Here is a 17796-nt window from a genome sequence, read left to right on the forward strand (position 1 = left end):
TGCAAGTTAAATAATGTTTAGATGAGACAGGTATGTGCTTATTAGCAGGATCAGTTTAAGCATACCTTGCAGTATTTAAAGAGTCAGCCAGTGCAATTGCAGATCATTAGTGGGCATTTTAGAAAGTCTTTGTACTATATCCATCCTGAATTTTAAGCAGAGACTAGTGGATTTTTGTGCAAGCCCCTGTGCAGCTTCCAATCTAATTGAATACAAGTCTCTACACAGAGGCAGGCTTCCTGATGCATGGACAAAGGGAAGCGTTGCTCTGCTTTTTTTTCTGTGGATGGGGGCACATTCACGTATCTGTGGTGTGAACTGACCAAAGCAATAATAAATGTAAAATCTGCTGTCATCGGCAGATTTTCAGTGATACCATAGAACCGGTGTCTGGCAAAAGAGGTTTCTGCACGTGCTTTTCTTGAAGGGTCTGTTCTTGAATGTGGAAGGGACATGATATGGGCAACGTACCAGAGACCAGAAACCAGTATCTGATCAATTTATCCATGCTGCAGGCATCCTAACCCAGCCAGAGTGACTTGCAAAGTGTAGATTATAGCACAGCAATGCATTAGCTGCACTCCAGTGCTTGGCCTGTAGGACAAGCGTGGCCATGAAAAGGAGGAGAGGTCTCAGTGGATTGGAAGAATTAAAAAAAATCTAGGTGAAAATGTTAGTTTTGAACCAAGGAAATTATTGACCAGGCAGACCAATTTCAGACACTTGAAAAACACTTAGACAAATGGCAGAATGGTTTGTAAATGTCTAGATAATAAGGTAATTCAGAGAAGCAACATGGATTTGTCCAGAATAAATTGTTAAGCTAATATAATTTCTTTTTTTTCTTTTGTGTCAGAGAAATGGGCATCATGAAGAATGGGGAGGCAGTCAACATTATCACCTCAATCCATCTTGACTTGACTAAAGCATTTGATCCAAGCTCACGCTGTGACATTCTTATTATCATTGTGTAGAAATATGAATTGGATAAAATCACTGTAAAGAGTTTGTTTAGGTGGCTCAGACCGTGTGCTCCAAGAGCAGTTATCCAGGGCTTGCTGTCACACCCTGAAGGTGCTTCAAGTGAGACCCTCCAGCTGTCAGACCTGGTCTTCTTTTGATCAATATTTTCATTAACAACTCAGATTGCAGAATAAGGAAGCCCTCTTGGGAGGCCCAGGCACTTTGCAGGACATGATTATGTTCAAAACCATCCTGCTAATTGGAAGAATGGTCCAAAATCAATGTGATGAAATTCAATAAAATGAGTAAATACTGCGTTCAGAAAGGGAAAATTAAATGCACAGATACAAAGGAGGGAATGAGCAGTTAGGCAGCCAGGTGCCAGAAGGGGTAATAGCAGATCGTCAGTGGTCAGCAATGCCATCCTGTTGCACAAAGGCACATAATTCTGATGTATTTGCGGGAATATAAGGTAGAGGAGGTTTTAGCTCCTGTTTGCTTGTGCCTAAGGGGGACCCTGTACTGTATGTTTCCAGCTGCGCAGAAGGGTTGAAAGGGAAGAACTGGAATGCTTAGAGATTGTGACATAGAAGGAAGTTATGCTAAAGGAGGTTTCCTCTATAAGGCCAATTAAGTCCTGATGCTTGTCCACATGGCAGCTGTTGAGTGCTTGTTTTTGGAGTCTGAGGAGAGCAGGCAGTGTGAACCACCACCACTGGTCATGTGTATCCAACCTCACCACAGAATACATGTCCAGTTTTGTTCCCCCAAACCTTACATTGCCACGACATCTTTGCTTAGAACTATACTGGTTGCCAGGTTGGTGCTGGAAGGATTTTGTCTCTGGGTCACACTGGGAGAGATTTTCTTCAGCAGCCTGGGGGCTCATTCAATTATCTGCGTGTGTATTACTCAGCTCCTGATGGTTTCATAAGGCTTGTGTCATTCTCACTTCCTACCTCTGACAGACCTCATTCTATTTTTTAAGTTTGAATGACCCAAACTCTTTTGTTTCACCTTGGGCAGGAGTCAGCAGGGCACAACATTCCAATGTTGGCTAAGAGCTCCGTGGAGGATAATTAATAGGAAGGGAAGGAATTGCTTGTTGTTTAATGTGTATGTGCCACACATGGCACCCCACAGCTGAGTCTTCGGCACAGCCGAAGGGGCTGGTGCTTGCAGTAGCATGTGTCCCCTTAGAAGAAAGGAAGGCAGGTCCTGCCTGTGGCTGTCTGCAAAGTGCTCAGGTCAGCTTCCTGGCCAGGATGGCTTTGACCAATTTTATTTGTCATAACGTGAGTCACTAACAGCCTCCACGCCAGGAAAAATGATCATTGTAGAATCACAGAATGGCCTGGGTTGAAAAGGACCGCAATGATCATCGAGTTTCAACCCCTCTGCTATGTGCAGGGTCGCCAACCATCAGACCAGGCTGCCCTGCCCACATCCAAGCATTATTTCTTTTCTAGGAATGACATTAGAAACATGGGAGTTTTCAAATCAGATTGGATAGATGGTCTAATCTCCTGCTGGACAGGAGCCACTGCCAGCTGCTATAGACAAAGATGATATTATTCTCTTGCTAAGAGTTGATGGATTATTTCCCTGCTTACCTGCTGTACGTAGCAGTGAACATGCAGAGTTTTACCTTTATTTTTCTGTGAACAAATAGTAGCTTTGAATAGCCTGCATTTCTTTATGAATAACCGGGCTTTGAGAAATAAAACATAAAAAATGCTAGGCTCTTCTCACAGGTACCCCACAGCAATGTTTCACAAATTAATTTTGAACTGAAAGAGCAGTCAGGCTAAAGATTACTATAAGGATAACAGCATATTTTTTATTTTATAGATCCCATCAGGATCAGTCATTTGTAGTACTGTCTTTACTTGTCTCCTTTCCGCTGTTTGCATACACTTTTCTTTCTAGTGTGGTGCTTTGCTTTTACTATATGATAATTGAACTTTTGCTGTAAGTCATCTCAAACAGCCACAATCCTGGGATCATTCTCACATGCTTAAAAAAAAAATAACTTCTTTCAGTCGCCTGCTTTTCTTGTCAAATGTCCCACTCCTCACAGCATGGATACTGCTAATGATAGGAGGCTGTGCCACATTTGTGGGCCTCTGGGAGCAGGGAGAAGGCCAGTTCTGAGCAGATGTCCAATTTGTTTGCAGTATCATGAAGGCTAATTATCCTAATAAGCATTCGTGGGATTCAGAGATCAGGAGAAAAAAGATCATAAACAAAATTAAGGTGTCAGAGGTGTTGACAGCAAATTAAAAGTATTAAGTGCCTATTTCTGTTTTCTGAAATTCAGGCTAATGCCACGGAGAGCTGCTGACAGTCACATGAGGGCAGATCTTGATGCCCCTGAAAGTCTGAGTTCAAACTGCCTACATTATGTACCTAACTCAGATGCTGTTAACTGTTTCAGGTGTAGGAGCAAGAGTACCCAAGAAAATCAGCCTACTTGCTTTGGAGGGCTGTTGATTCCACCATATAACAGATGAAGAGAAATAGTTGTGACACTTAACTGATAACAGAAAACTTGAATAGATAACTGTCAGAGAGATGGTATTTGGAGTGAGCAAACCCTAAGTAAAACTCTCCAGCTGGGAAATGCTGAAAGGAATTGGATTGTGTAGTAATCCCATAAGGTCATGGAAGCGCTTGCACTGTTGGATGCCTCCAGATGAGGTTTCTTCAACACACTGTATTAGGATAGACATGAGGATTCTAGAGCTGTCTGCAGTGTGATTAGAGGTGGACTCCAGCTGTTTTATCTGCACATTTTCCATTGATGTAATGGGGTGTTGCTTGGCTCTAGTTTGGGTACAAAACATCTGCACTGTGCTTAGCCAGAGCAGAGCAGGGAACTCAGCTGCAGAGCTCAAGCAAAGCTCACTAGGAAGCACCTGGTTCTGTGCTCCAGTACTAGTCAGACTTGGACTGTTCCTTTAGAGAAGTTTGGACCAGCTCAGCTCTTAGCATGTGCATTGCTTAAACAGACTGGGTGGTGACTCCAAGCCTAATCTCAGACCCACGCTGCCTTCAGCACAGATGTGTCTCTTGCACTTGCCTTCCATGAGCAAATCAAGGTGTTGCTGGGTTCAGCCTGGAGGTGTCAGATTCTGGAGAACCCCTTTTCTTGCTTTGTACCCCTGTCCTGATAGGAGATATTTAAGGCACTTACGCTAACTGCTTCCAGGTTTAAATGGATTTTTTTTTTCACAGAAACCTACCTCAAGCTAAGTAACTTTGCCATTGAGGGAGGTTGGGAAGTATGACTGATTTTTTTCCATATATTTGAGAAAGTAGAAAGTACCTGAGTTAGAGGAGAGTCAAGTTAGACATACAAATAAGTTCACCTAATTATTGGACAGGTTTAGAGTGACATTTTACAAAGCTCTGATTTGAAGCACATCCCTTTTCCTGTGCCCCGCATGAGACAAATAAGTCAACGTGTTTGTTAACCAGTTCCTCTGAAGCCTGCATTTTTCTCTTTGAATTAAAATTCCTCACTACACCAACCTCATTATCTGAAGCAGCTGCTGATGACCACCGTGATCAGCAGTAGCTCATGATGCGGGGGAGATGTTCCTGGAACAGATATATACAGCACAAATGTGTGCAGTGGCCAGCCTTGAAAATGACTGTTCTCTGTGTGTTCCACTAGACCTGTTCTTTCATCACTAGCCATTTATTCTGAGAAATGTTGGATTATGTCATTCCTTAATGCCAGACAGAAGTGGTTTCACTTGGGGTCTTTTGATTTCTGCAATGTAAGGATGCATGTTCAAAACTACTCAAGACTCTTTGGCCAAATCTTACGGCCATGTAGCTGTCACTGTGTGTGCATTTCCTTCCATTTTATTTTTCCTTCTGCAGAACAGTGTGTTCTAGGTAGGAAACAGGTTTACTAGAGAATTAATTACCCTTTAGTGAGTCTCTTGCTGAATTTTCATGCTCCACAGAACTTTACGGTACAAACAATTTTATAAAACAGAATTAACACTTTTTCCAAGGAAGTAACATCAGGATACCCAATCTGTGTAATTAAAGCATTGGGAACGCTTGCTTGCTTCTGGAATAGGTACCAGATAAGTAGCTGTTCACAGATCGAGTATTTGATAAGCTCTAGGATTCTCGTGCCCATTTATCATAGATGATGTTTAGGGAAATGTGTCTGCTGCAGTGCTTGGACAGGAGCAAACATACCTTTGAAGACCGCAGCAGAACCTGCCAAAGTGCTTGTCCCTATCCTGAACTGACAGATGCCCACAGGAGTTTGTGCTGACAGGCCCAGTGGCAAGTCATCCTTTTCCCTTCAGTCTGATTGAATTCCAGATCTGAAAATCGAGCGTTCTTAATGCTTTTCGTCTAACTGAAATGTCTCTTCTAAACTGTAAGCCATTTATCTGAGTTCTAATCTCTCCTGCTGAGCTGTCACAGTCAAAAGGCAAATCTCCTTACTAGGCACACAGATGCTCTGAAGGTGTAGGGAGGATTTCAATTTTAATGGAGACCTTTTGATCCCCCTAAAACAAAGTGCCCCAAGGACCCATGTCACACATTGCTTGCAAGGGCTCATCTGTGTCCCATGTAGGCACAGAAAGCTAATTTGAGGTGAGCTGGCTGAAGGGTAGACATATAACGGTGTATTTGCAGTAATTAGCCAAATGGGAAGGGGTTCATTTGCACAGGGCAGTGACAGGTCATCTGCAGCATCCCTGCAGTACAGTGAGAGGTGGGAGTTTTGGGGGCACTTGTGAAATTGCCTGTGGTGATGGGAATGTGTTCATACATGCTGTGAGCCAGCATCAGGACACCAGGGCGGAAACCAGCTGCTCTTTAGGAAGGATGTGAAAAGAACCCTGCTGAGGGCCAGGGGCTCTGCACTGCTCGTTTAGAGTGCTCTGTGCTAACTGGGATTATCTGCTTGTTTGAAGGTCAAGTGGCAGAAAGATGACATGGACAACAATTTGAACTTCTTCTCTGTCTCCTCGGATGGGCGGATTGTGTCATGGACTTTAGTTAAGGTAAACAGTAGGTGGCAATTTCCTTTCCTGGCCCAATTATAACCATTTTTTTTCCAAAGTTCAATGATGTGTTAATATTTATAGTGAACAAGATTTGAAAAGAAGTTGCAGCAAAACATTTCTGGTTCAGTCACAGCTTGCTGATATCAGCCTTCAGCTGAATGTGGAGTGCTGTGTTAAACTCTGAACTGAGCAGAACAAGCCTACTCCTTGCTCAAGGCCCAACCATCCTACATGCACCTGCAGCATCCTGTTGGGTGGACTGTGACAGAACATTTTTCTGGTTCACAGCTGCTGAAACTCAAGACTTATCCTTGCTCTGAAACCTTCCTTGTTCTGGGAGGATCATCCAGAGACAAGGTGGAATAATCTGCTTTCTTCTCTAGTTTCAAGATTTGTACTGCCAAAATGCTGCTCTACAGATTGCAATTCAGAAAGGGAGAGGGGAAGACATAAACTTCTCTCCTGCTCTGATAGAGTGAGTGACCAAAGTGGTACAGAGTAATTCAGGTTGCTAGACTGGGGTCTGGTAGCTGCTGCCCAGTTCCCCAGAGCAGCTGTTGGAAGGAAAAGCAAGTTGGAATACTACAGCCATGGAGTGGGGAGGAAGCTTGTGTTTGCAGTGGGACAGCAACACACAATTGGACAGGCAGAGGGTTTCTCATTGCTAAGACACTGCCTGCTCACACCCTAGAAAATCTGTTAACTCGTTTGTGTTCTCCTCCTTTGATTACTTTTTCTCTTGCAGTACATGCATTGGCAGAGATGTTCCTAAACGACCCTTAGATTTAAGTCTCTCAGTCTTAACATGTGTTTTCTCTACTGGGTATTTGATTTTACATTTTGAAGAGTTCAGTTATTATTATTTTTTTACTTTGGAAATAATCAAATTACCCAGAATGGGAATTTGAAGCAGCTGCCCCATTATTTCCCAGCAAGCAAAGAAATTTCTTTATATCCTTAGCTACTCATTTCTTTAACCTTCATACCAAGCCATTCAGAGTTTGTCTGTTCTGAAAGTTTTAGGCCTTGCTGCCATGGGCAGGGCTTCATATCTAACATTATGTGTATTTTTAAGTCTCATGTTCAGCTCAGGAGTTGGAGCCCTTCTAATGAGCACAGTAGGGGTGTGCAGAAGGCATTGATAATTAGGTTCTTTCATAAACTCCTCCAGGTTCATCCGCACAGCTTTAGTTACAAAAATCCCTCCACTAAGCGTGTCCCAAGTCCTTGTATGAAAAGAGTGCTCAGAGCTCCCTGGATAGAGACAGACTAATACTGCTGCAACATTCAACTCCTGTTTTATCCCCTGTATAGAAAAGCCAAAAGGATTTATGCTGAAGTGGGTAGTATGCTCTTGGAGCTAAACACATCCAGGTAAGGTGACCTGGATGTTACACCTCTTGCCTGGGCCCTAGTGACTGGCTGTGCTCACGTAACAGAGTGATTCTGTTTCACACAGGAGGCGAGACATGCTGGATTAAACCTCCTTTACATTAAACTTCGGAGAAGTGCCACAGCTTGGATAAACTAAGAATGTGCAGATAGGTTCTGCTGACAGCTCACCTGCAAAAGGGCTTTACGCAACGTCTCTGTGGTTCAGATGTACTTAATTGTGTTCCCACATCATAAGGCTGATTTTTTTCTCCTGTCCCTTGAATGTGTTGATATAGCTAGTTAAGAGTCACCTGGTATGACTTCTAAGACCTGCTTAGCAGAGTGTTATTTCTACTTATTCCTTGTACTTCTTGGCTACACCCGTGCATGAAGTTGAGTTGAAGTTACCTCTGAAACTGCCAGAACTGATATGTACTTAGCAGGCGGGGTGAAAAACAACAAGTTTTTAGGTACACTCTTATTTCTTTCTTCCAAGAGAAATTCCAAAGAGAAAGCAAGAAATAGAACAAAAAGGGTGCTTTGTTACAATCCATGGCCCTATGCACAGCAAGGAAGAATGAATGATTTGCCTGAAGTCCAGTTTTACAAGAGACTGATCTCTGAGTTTTATTTAGAATAAAATTAATGATACCGGAGATTTTCTATTTTGCAAATCCATTGTGCAAATATAGAATAAATGAAAGAGAGCTTAATTAATCTTTTTGACAGGACTATCCAGAAGTAAAGCTTCTTCAGACACTGATAACTTTGACACTTCCAAAGCTGAGAGCACAAAGTGAATAAATGAATTCTTACTTCCAGCTGGACCACTGGCAAGCACCACTCAAAATCTGGACAGAAGACTTCAAATTTTAGCTAAGGATGGTTGAGCTGCCTTGGCTGTGGTTCTCGTCTCTGTTAAAAGCTGGCACAATCACTTTGGACGAGCTTTCTGAAACATTCACGTGCTCATGTTGTCATCTTGGCCTGGTTTTGGGTCATGGGGAAAGTGTAAAACTGAGGAGGAATGTGGAAATTCTGCAGCTTGGAAGCTGTGTTCTCCCTCCTTATATTCATGCAGTGACTTTTGAGGAGAGCTGTCAGAATGATGGCAGGAATTTTTTGGCTGGGATGCAGTCTGGCACTGCTTCTTGGGGTGATCCTCATTGCTCCTGGGTTTGAGTAGCAGCCACAGCCCACCCTTCTTTTGTGACCTGGAGCTGAATTGCTGAATAGGTCTGGGCCACCTTTGTCACTTGGGGTTAGTAACAACAACTAAAGGGAAACAGGCAGCTGCAAGACCTAATTCGCTAATGCTTTCAAAATGCTTTACAGTTGTTCAGCAGAAGTAACATATTATTGTTCAGTATTCCTGGAAGGCCAGGCTGTCAACAGTCTGTTTACCCAGAGGAATATGTGAATGGTTCTGTCAGTAAACAGCCCCAGGAACAGATGCATTTTCCAGACTGCAAGGCCGTGTACAAAAAAAAAAAGGCAGCACAATGGGGAACCCTGCATACGTAAGATCCTTTGCGAAGGCAAGAGCCTACAGAAGCGGCCCACAGTGTGGGCCTTGGCCTGGTGGAGGGGCTGGGTGGCATCTTCAAAGAAAGGCTGCAGAACAAGCTGTGCTTAGATAGAAGGCCTCATGCAGACCATCTTTCTGCCAGGACAGAGTGGGTGTGCTGGCATACCCGTGTGCCTGCCCAGGACACACATCTGGCCAGCGAGACTGTTAGGCACACAGAGTGTACTGACTTGTTCAGCTCCTAAACTGCTCTTCAGACCTGACTTAGGTGGCCAACTGGCATGGCTTGGATGTGGCAGACACTCTCAGGGAGCCTGAGCAGAGGTGAGTTCAGCATGTCCTGACTGCGCTCCAGCAGCCCACCAGCACTCCTGTTGGGATGGGCAGAGAGTGGCATGAGGAATGTGTTCTGCTCCCAGATGCCCAGGGCAGTGCTCTCTCCAGTTCTTGCACGCACACACCAACATATATGACCTCTTTCTTAATATTATTTCTGCCTATACCCACTGGATCTGGCTTGTTTTGCCCCATGTGCTGCAAGAAGAGTCACTAACAGAAAATAAGACTCCACAGGCTGCAGGAGACTTCTTGCTGCAGTCACGTAGAAAAGTCACTGCCATCAATAGGCAAAGGCATGTGGTTAGTCAGCAGTGCAAGCTAATGGGAAGGAAGTAAATTATGTGACAGATTTTGACCTTTTTTGGACCTTCTGTAAATGTGTTCCCTCAAAATATGATTAAAATGTCTTAGAAAACTGTCTCCTCTGAATAGCAGTACCGAATAAATACTCTCAAGGCCTTCTCACCCATTCCTAATGCAAAATTCCCTGGGACTGACTTTTCCAGGCAAAATCTCTTTTTTCACGTAAGTCCTGCTCTGGGTTTAGAGAAGCTCCAGCTAAAGCTTGATTCACTGAGCTAAGAAGTTATGTTTTGTTCTCGCAGTACTCCAGTGGGAAATCTGCAGATTCATGAAAACATCCAGTCCTCAGCCCACACTTCTCACTAATTTAATCTTTAGTTCTTTGTTCTTTTTATTAGCCCCAGGGTATTCTTATATTCACAACCAACTCCAATCTGCAGAGGTATTTTAATTCCCAGAGCTAGTCTAAGAATGAATCTTTGCCCTCTCTTTGTTTCCTCAGACTCACCCACACGGTGTCTATTTTCATCTGTCTTCTGCCTCCTGTCTAGATGGTAAACTCTTTGGGACCCAGCCTTTTTGCCCTGTGTTCATTCAAAACCTTGCACTGCAGAGTTTTTTGCTCTCTTTAGAGCTCTGTTGATAACAACATGGTGCACTTTAGCTATTTGCTGGATATTCTTGTTGGCTAAATCTCAGAGTTTGGGAGATTGTGAGTGTTAGGACCTGAGGCTGCTCGAGGGACAACAAGGAGATGTCAAGAAGAGAGGTCTGGTGAGGTGGTACATTATTAACCCTTAGTGTGGGTTTTATCTGGCTCCACAGTTATACGCAATACCCATCTTCCACTATGCAGAGCGATTTCACTTAACACAATTCACACTGACAGCGTCACCCCGCACTTGAAAGTACTGACCTCAAAACCCAAAGCTGTCCAGGTCAGATGCCTGTGCCTGTGTGATGTACAAGTGGCTCTCAGCACCAGTGCACCAAAGCATCAGTTTCCTGGAGGCCTTATGTAAAGCAACATGTTAGCAAGTTGCCAGCTGTGGGCATGAAACATTAAACAATTTTTGGAAAGCTTTTTAAAATTCCTTCATAAAATTTGCCATTTGAAAGTACTGAACGTCTCTGTATTGTTGCTGTTGCTGTAAAGCCTGTTATTCATGTGGAATCTCCTCTGCCTGCAGAATGAGCTGGTTCATACAGATGTCATCAAGCTGTCAGCAGAGGGAACAACGATGCAGGGGCCAGAGGGTCTGCAGCTGCAAACAGTTGGTAGGAGCCCAAGTCCTCACTATGCTGATTAATCACTGACTCAAAACCTCTCATCAGGCATTCTGGGGAATTAAATTGGGAATGGGATGCTGAGGAAGAGAAGGGCTAAAGAAGGGTTAATCCTCCTAGCTTTGAACATGTAGTAGGGTAAAGACTGTCTGTAGCAATGGCCACTAATTGAGTCAAGGTTTGCTGCTTGTCTCTACTTGCAGAAGAAGATGAATATTAATTCTAAAAACAGGACTAGAGGGAACGGCCTCCAGTTGCACCAGGGGACATTCAGGCTGGATGTTAGGAAATGGGCTGGAATGGGCTGCCCAGGGAGGTGGTGGAGTCACTGACCCTGGAGGTGCTCAAGAAGCATTTAAACATTGTGTTGACCAAACATGGTTTAGTGGGAACTGTTGGTGGCAGGTGAATGGTTGGACCGGATGATCTTGGAGGTCTTTTACAACCTTGGTGTTTCTGTGATTCTGTGACATCTTGGTGCAGACATGGCAAGGGAATTACCTGTATTTCAGAATTAAGTCAATTGTGTTCCACCTACCAGATGCTGATCTGAACTGGCCAAATGAAAATGAAAAGCAGCCTCCCCTGAGTGCACAGCTCACCTAACCTACAGTGCGATATGCCTCATATGGCTTTGGTTCCCTAAAAGCACAGTGCCTATTCTGAGCTACTGTGTTAGACTCCCTCCATACAAGGTAGAGACTGCAGTTCTTCTAGGTTGAATCTCCTTACCCTTACAATCCTGTGTTTGATATAGGATGGGATGAGTCAGCTGTGGAAGTCCCAGACTACACAGGGAGCCTTGAGGATTCCACTGATCATCCTACTGTACCCACTTTTGCTCTGAAGCTGTGGTCTTGGTTTGGAGAAGACACTTGCTCTGCATTTAGAAATGTTTCTAGGCTAGCAATTCCTGAATGTGTGTTTGTGGAAAGGTTTGCATTGCCACACAGATTGTAAGAGACCAGCTAAAGCTGAACACTGCAGAACTCCCAGAGGCGCTGGGATTATTTGTTAGTGTTGCTGGGAAATGGATTTTTCTAAGGCTTGCCTTGAATATTTAACAATCTATTTAAATGTTAAAAAATGCAGACAGTATTACAGGGTTGAAACAACCTTAGCAATTCCTTTGAGGTCTACGTTTTTTTTTAACGTTTAAGACATAAAGCTGTTTTCAGCTGCCTTTGCAGAAAGTTCTCTATAATGATGTACTTCTGAACCTTCTCTGCTTGTTCTGATTTTTCCTCTGATGATTGCTGTGCATTTCCCTGCTGGTCAGCAGACCCAGATTGCTCTGGCACTCAGCAGACATCCCATCTTCTGTTCAAGAACTGTACTGAAATTTTCTTTCACCACCATGAGAATTTAGTTTCTTGGATGATGCTGCATCTGTTATGGGAGCAGAAGCCAGAGGATGTCAAGGAATCACATCCTGTTGTGATTGATGCTTGTTTTATGTATGGGTTACAGTGCTGCTTGATTTGGGGCTTTTGAAGTAAGAAGAATCCTTGTGTGACTGCCAAAAGATTTGTTGTCAAATCACATCCTCTTCTGTTGGCTTTACTGAAGTGAGCCCACTAAGTGGCTTCTGAGCCAAGGAATAGAAGGGGCACAAGGAATTACCATGTTTCCTCTCTGGACCCTTTAACACTTCAGATAACATTTATGTGTTTGTGAAAACCAACCAAACAGAAGAGATTTGTTCTCCTCTAACAGGAGGCAGACCTGGTCCTCACCACTCTTACATTTGCAAAACATTTGCTACTCCCTCTATAATACTAGAGGATGCTGATTTGTTGGAGGTCCACAGATGTAATTGGAGTCTTGGTGACCTTACAGATGTTTGGAATCAAAGACAGACACTAAACACAATAATAGGCTTGGTAGGACCAAAGTGAACAGCAGTGACTGAGTGCACAGTGCAGTGCTGATCTGTGTTCTGTGTCTAGCAACGTCCTTGAAGTTATATCTGAGACAGAGGACTGAACCAGAAGCTGCAGTCTCTGATGGGGGCTGAGGTTGATCCCAAAGAGAACGATGGAGACTCCCTTGGGTGGCCTTGCCTTTAGAGGCCATCTGGCAGGCACTGCTAATCACAGGTCTGTGTCAGTTCTTCCTGGAGCAGTTATTTTTTGTACAGACAGAATTCTCAGAGGCAGTCTCAGGGCATTTGTTGCTTTAGAAAGCGAATGACGTCTTATGGCTGTTGTTATGCAAGGCTTCAGATCTCCTCACCAAGTGATCTCTGTGGCCAGCTAAGAGGCAGCCCAGTCCAGTGGGCAGAGCACAGGGCAACTGCTCCGAGAGCTAAATTTGCTACTGATCTCCTGTGTGTATTACTCCAAGTCAGTTCACCCTTCTTTCAGTTCCCTTTCTCCTTTGTGTATGTTGTTTCTTCAAACTGAAGGTCGTGGGGAAAGGCACAGCTTGGAAAGGGTTTTCAGAAGGGGCGGCTCTAACATTTTTGGGGAGCTTCTGGCTAATAAATCATTTCTGGAAGCTTTGGCAATGTGTATGTATAATGGGCAGGGAGCATGTGCTGCGCAGATGAACCAATTTTCTGTATGACTGCTTTCTTTTTTTTTCCCAGGCTGTGGGACATCATTTGATTTTCACAAAAAGATAGACTATTTGTTTCTCGTTGGCACTGAAGAGGGAAAGATCTATAAGGTAAGAATGGTTTCTTTCTCCCTTGTTTTACATCCCCTGACCCATGCTTGTCTTTCAGGTTCATCATCTGAACTGTTTGCACAGACAGCAACAAAGTACAACTTCAGAGGCTGGTCCTGCCCTCAGATCACTGTGGTGAGCCTGACACCAGCACAGAGCCCCATAGGGTCACAGGGAGCTCTCTGCACAGACCCAATTAAAGCATTATTTTGCAGAAACGTTTTTCATGCAAACTGTGTCCCAGAATGCTTTGCAGATTGCAGCTGTGCAAGTGAGGCACTAACCATGATCAGAGCAGAAGTTAAAAGGCATCAATCGTCTGTCCTTATGACTGTGGGGAAATGGCAGGAAAAATCTCATCTCTTTTCGTTTTTAGACCTGTTGTGAGCAGTGAAACAAACGAAACCTTTTTTTCCTGTAGATTAATGTCCCCAAACCCTCCCTTCCACAATTACATCCCAGCTCCTTTCTCATTGCCCTCCTATTTCCAGTTTCTCACTGTCTCCTCTCATCCTTTTTCTCTTTTACCACTTCGATGCTGTCTGACCTCATTGACTGTCCCACCTCTATGCTGTAGCCCACCTCCTGTTTGGTGCCTTCCTGCAGCCTGATGCCAAACAGCACCAGGCATGTGGTGAGGACAGGGGCTGAGTTTTGATCGCCTCTCCCTGGATAGGGGCACTGCCCAGATGTTTGCATTCTGCAGCCATCCCCTTTTATGAAATGTGTAAGACTTTACTACTGCCAAGTCCTCTGTGCAGCCAGCTTTGGCTAAAATTGCTGGTGAGGTCAAAAGTTGTTTGAGATGAGAGAAACGACAGCAGGAGACAGACTTTTTTTTCCTAAAGAAAACAAGATAAAAATAGGAAGTTTTGATCTCTGCTATGTTTAGCCCTGAAAATTAAGCTTGTTGCTGCTTGTGTTACTCATATAACTTTTGTTTGGCTTGCATTCCTCCAAGCTGGCTTTTTGGCTTTGTTAGCATCATAGCCACAGCCCTTCACCATTAGGAATGGACCCTCACTGGGAGGCTGGGATGCAGAGCAGAGCCATCCATCCATCCCGTGAGGATGCTGCAAGTTCCTTCTGTCCTTCCTGCAAAATGGAAACAAAACAGAGAAAAAGAATCCAAAGGGATTTGTATTCTGAAATGAATTTCAATCGTGTAGGCAAAACGGACATAACAGATATGTATTCCTTCCAGAGGGATGATGGTGAAGGCAATTTGCTCCTCTTTCAGGTAATATCTAGGGAAGGTTTCTGAGTAGTGCTCACTTCCATTTGGCAAGACAGATGCAGAAGGGAGCTGGGAGCAGTGGGGTGCTGGGCTAATGGGTGATGGACAGTGGTGTAGGTGCAATGGCTTTTCACTGATGCTCTCAAAGTATGAAGCATCCGTTCAGTTACAGGCAGATGTTCTGAGTTGGCTGATTGCCCACGGTAGTTGGTACCCTGGGTACTGTACTCTGATTTGTTTGAATACTGTTGCATCTAGTTCTGATTGAAATGCAGGAAGGAACCACAGGTTTTGGTTTCCTCTATGCTAGAGTTCTGGATGTAAGTGAATACAGAAGTGGATGTCACTGTTAGGTGGGGCCATCAGTTGCCCTTCAGGACAAATGCCCAGGCTGCTATCTAGGCTGAGTGACACAGCAGAGAAAATCCTTCATGGATGAGGATTGAGTCGGAACAGAATTTGGTGGTGATTGCATTGACAGAGTTGTCTGTGTTCCTGCTTTCAGTGATCTTCAGTGAAACAAAAGCTAGGAGAATTTTAACACAGTGATCCCAGCCATGAATCCCAGGCATTTTAACCACTTCTTGAGTGGACAGTTGCAGAGCGAGACTGTTGCACAGGATATTTTCTTTTATTGATGCTGATTTCAGGGTTACTGATGAGGAGCAAAGCACGCCTGTGGCATTGCTGGGCCTTAGAGAAATATGGGGCCACTGTCACATTGTGCCAGCCGCCCTGTCAAGTTCAGGTGTTGCCATGAGAAGGAGGAGGCAATCGTCCATCAGATTGTATGGAATAACACAGAGATGAGAAATCTTCAGTGCCTAGACAGCAAGGCTTTACAGTACCCACAAAAAATGGAGGGAAAGTGCTTGCAACCTCAGTGTTACCCAAGAGCTTTCTACAGGCAGCTTCAGAAGTTTTGGAATCAAGAAGTTGCTGCTGCTCCTGACATTTCTCAGGGATTACTGCACACTTTAATTCCAGCTCCTATTGAAGACTGCACGTTTGAACCTTACGTGTTGTGTGAGCCAAGTATCAAACGTGGAATGCTCTCTGCCCAGGCTGGATTTTAGATTATTTATTAAATAAATTGAGAAATGAATTTCAGAGAGGCATTTTTCCAAAGACTGTGCATGTCCACAAATAGCATTGTAATATGTTAATTCTTCAGCTGCAGAGTGATTACAGTGAATTTTTAAAAATGGCTTCGTTAATAGCGCTTCTGAAGCCAAGAAATCATTATCTTAATTATACACAGAACCATCTATTGCCCTTTTACACAGAGGACAAATTGTTTCCGCGTTAATGTGATTCTGTCATGCAAAACTGCCTCTTTGCATATCGTGTTTGCTGTTTAGGAATTGTTCGGCTTTGGTGCCAGAAAGGATGGGTCTCTGAGACTGATGTTAGAACATTCTCCTGGCTTCAGCTTTTTGGTCAGAATTATTATTATTTTTTGATCAGCAGAGCTTCACAGCAAACAAATTGTGATAAAATTTGAGCATTTTCATACGAGAGAGGGGTTTTCTTTCTGTCTTAGTTGGTTTGCTTGAGAATGAAACAAGTAAAGGCAACAAATCTCAGTGCAAGGCTGTATAGAAGGAAAGAGTGATTCTTATTTTAACAAAGCTGTTTTCACACGCACTCATTCTCTCGTACCAAGCACCGGGACGTTTGTGTCTGTGTGGTCAGGCCAGGCAGTCCACAACACAGGGCACATTTGTGTTGGCAGTTTCTGAAGAGCAGCTGGGTGTCCTCATCTGCCTGGGAATGCTGGCTCCGGGCTGTACTCTTTCTGCTGCCAGATACAACACTCCCCTGAACAATATTATTTATGGGATTTGCGTGTTACCTTGAGCCTCAGTATTTCTGATAGTGAACTGTAGGAACACTCCACGTTATAAGCGCATGTGTAACTGTGCATTCAACGTGGAAGCAGAGCAGTGTTGTGTCAAGTTAACATTTGGGATAAGTTGAAGTGCTTTTAATGAAGGTTATGAATAAACTGTGTTCCTTGCAGTTGTCCTTTCCTCCCAGTATTCCTCCCATTTGTTTCGTAGCCTTGTCACCGGACATCTTGTTACTTGTTTTCTGTATTACCTTCTTGCTTTCCTGTCCCATCATAAAAATACAATTTACTATTCACATGCACGTACCACCATTTAAACAGGAGAAAAACACTTTCAGCATATTTGAGCAGCACTCTAGAGGATCAGACAGGCTGCACAAATGCCTGCTCCCTGAATCAACTCATCCTCTTCAAAGCTGCCTTGTCAGGAGTTAAGCATCACATTTTCCAGCAGTTTTGTTTTTGCCTTGACATGTGTCTAATAATGGTATAGTTTTTAAAATGAATAGCAGGAGAAGACTTTGCCAGCAGTTTCAGGTAACTCAGAAACTCTTGTTCATTAAAGTCAAACTTCTTTCTGAACTAATTTCATGGCATTCCTTTCAGAGTGGGAAGTTACTCCCATGGTGTTCCTTCAAAGTTCCTTCCTCTTGGGAAGGCCATGGCTGTGTGTCACACACCAGAGATGTGTCACTGATGGTCTGGATAGACATGGTGTGTTGGGTCAGCAGTGCCAGAGCACAGGGTATGGCACATGGGGTTTGCTTTTCACAAATGACACCAGCCAGGCCCTACGTAACCCCTTTTGCTGTTTATTTAATGAGGAAACTGCAGGTCCCTTTCCTGCCAAGGCCTGGATCTCAGCTCCAAGCCAAACTTGCAGGTTGCAAACCCTATGTTGAGGGTCAGAACATCCCAGAGTGTTTCCCACCATACTGGTACTGGAGAGCTCACAGACTCAACTCCAGCAAGGCTCTAAAAACAGAGCACTAAGCATTACAGATCTATTGGATGCCGACAGATCTTGTTAAGATCTCACTGATCAAAGCCGTCAGGTATTAAGGACCTTCAATCCACCTACTTGGAGAGACAACCAAATAAAGCAGCCTCTCTCTTGTGATGAATTACTTGTGACCTATTCTGTCTGTTCCCAGCAAAGTGACTTTCAAAACAAGCCAAGTATCAATTTTCCCGGTGA

General features: G+C 43.9%; 1 protein-coding gene across 3 annotated transcripts in view; it reads left to right on the top strand.

Moving 5' to 3' along the window:
- DNAI1 (dynein axonemal intermediate chain 1) overlaps positions 1–17796 on the top strand; it is a 135036-nt gene that overhangs the window by 77963 nt on the left and 39277 nt on the right. For all 3 annotated transcript variants that reach the window (XM_003642965.6, XM_015277448.4, XM_040656597.2), the window contains exons 14-16: positions 5916–6005; positions 10743–10830; positions 13430–13509. In XM_003642965.6, coding sequence (XP_003643013.1) covers positions 5916–6005; positions 10743–10830; positions 13430–13509 — 258 coding nt within the window. The remainder of the gene's footprint in view (positions 1–5915; positions 6006–10742; positions 10831–13429; positions 13510–17796) is intronic.

Source organism: Gallus gallus, chromosome Z, assembly GCF_016699485.2.
Source record: "Gallus gallus isolate bGalGal1 chromosome Z, bGalGal1.mat.broiler.GRCg7b, whole genome shotgun sequence".
Classification (NCBI taxonomy): Eukaryota; Metazoa; Chordata; class Aves; order Galliformes; family Phasianidae; genus Gallus; species Gallus gallus.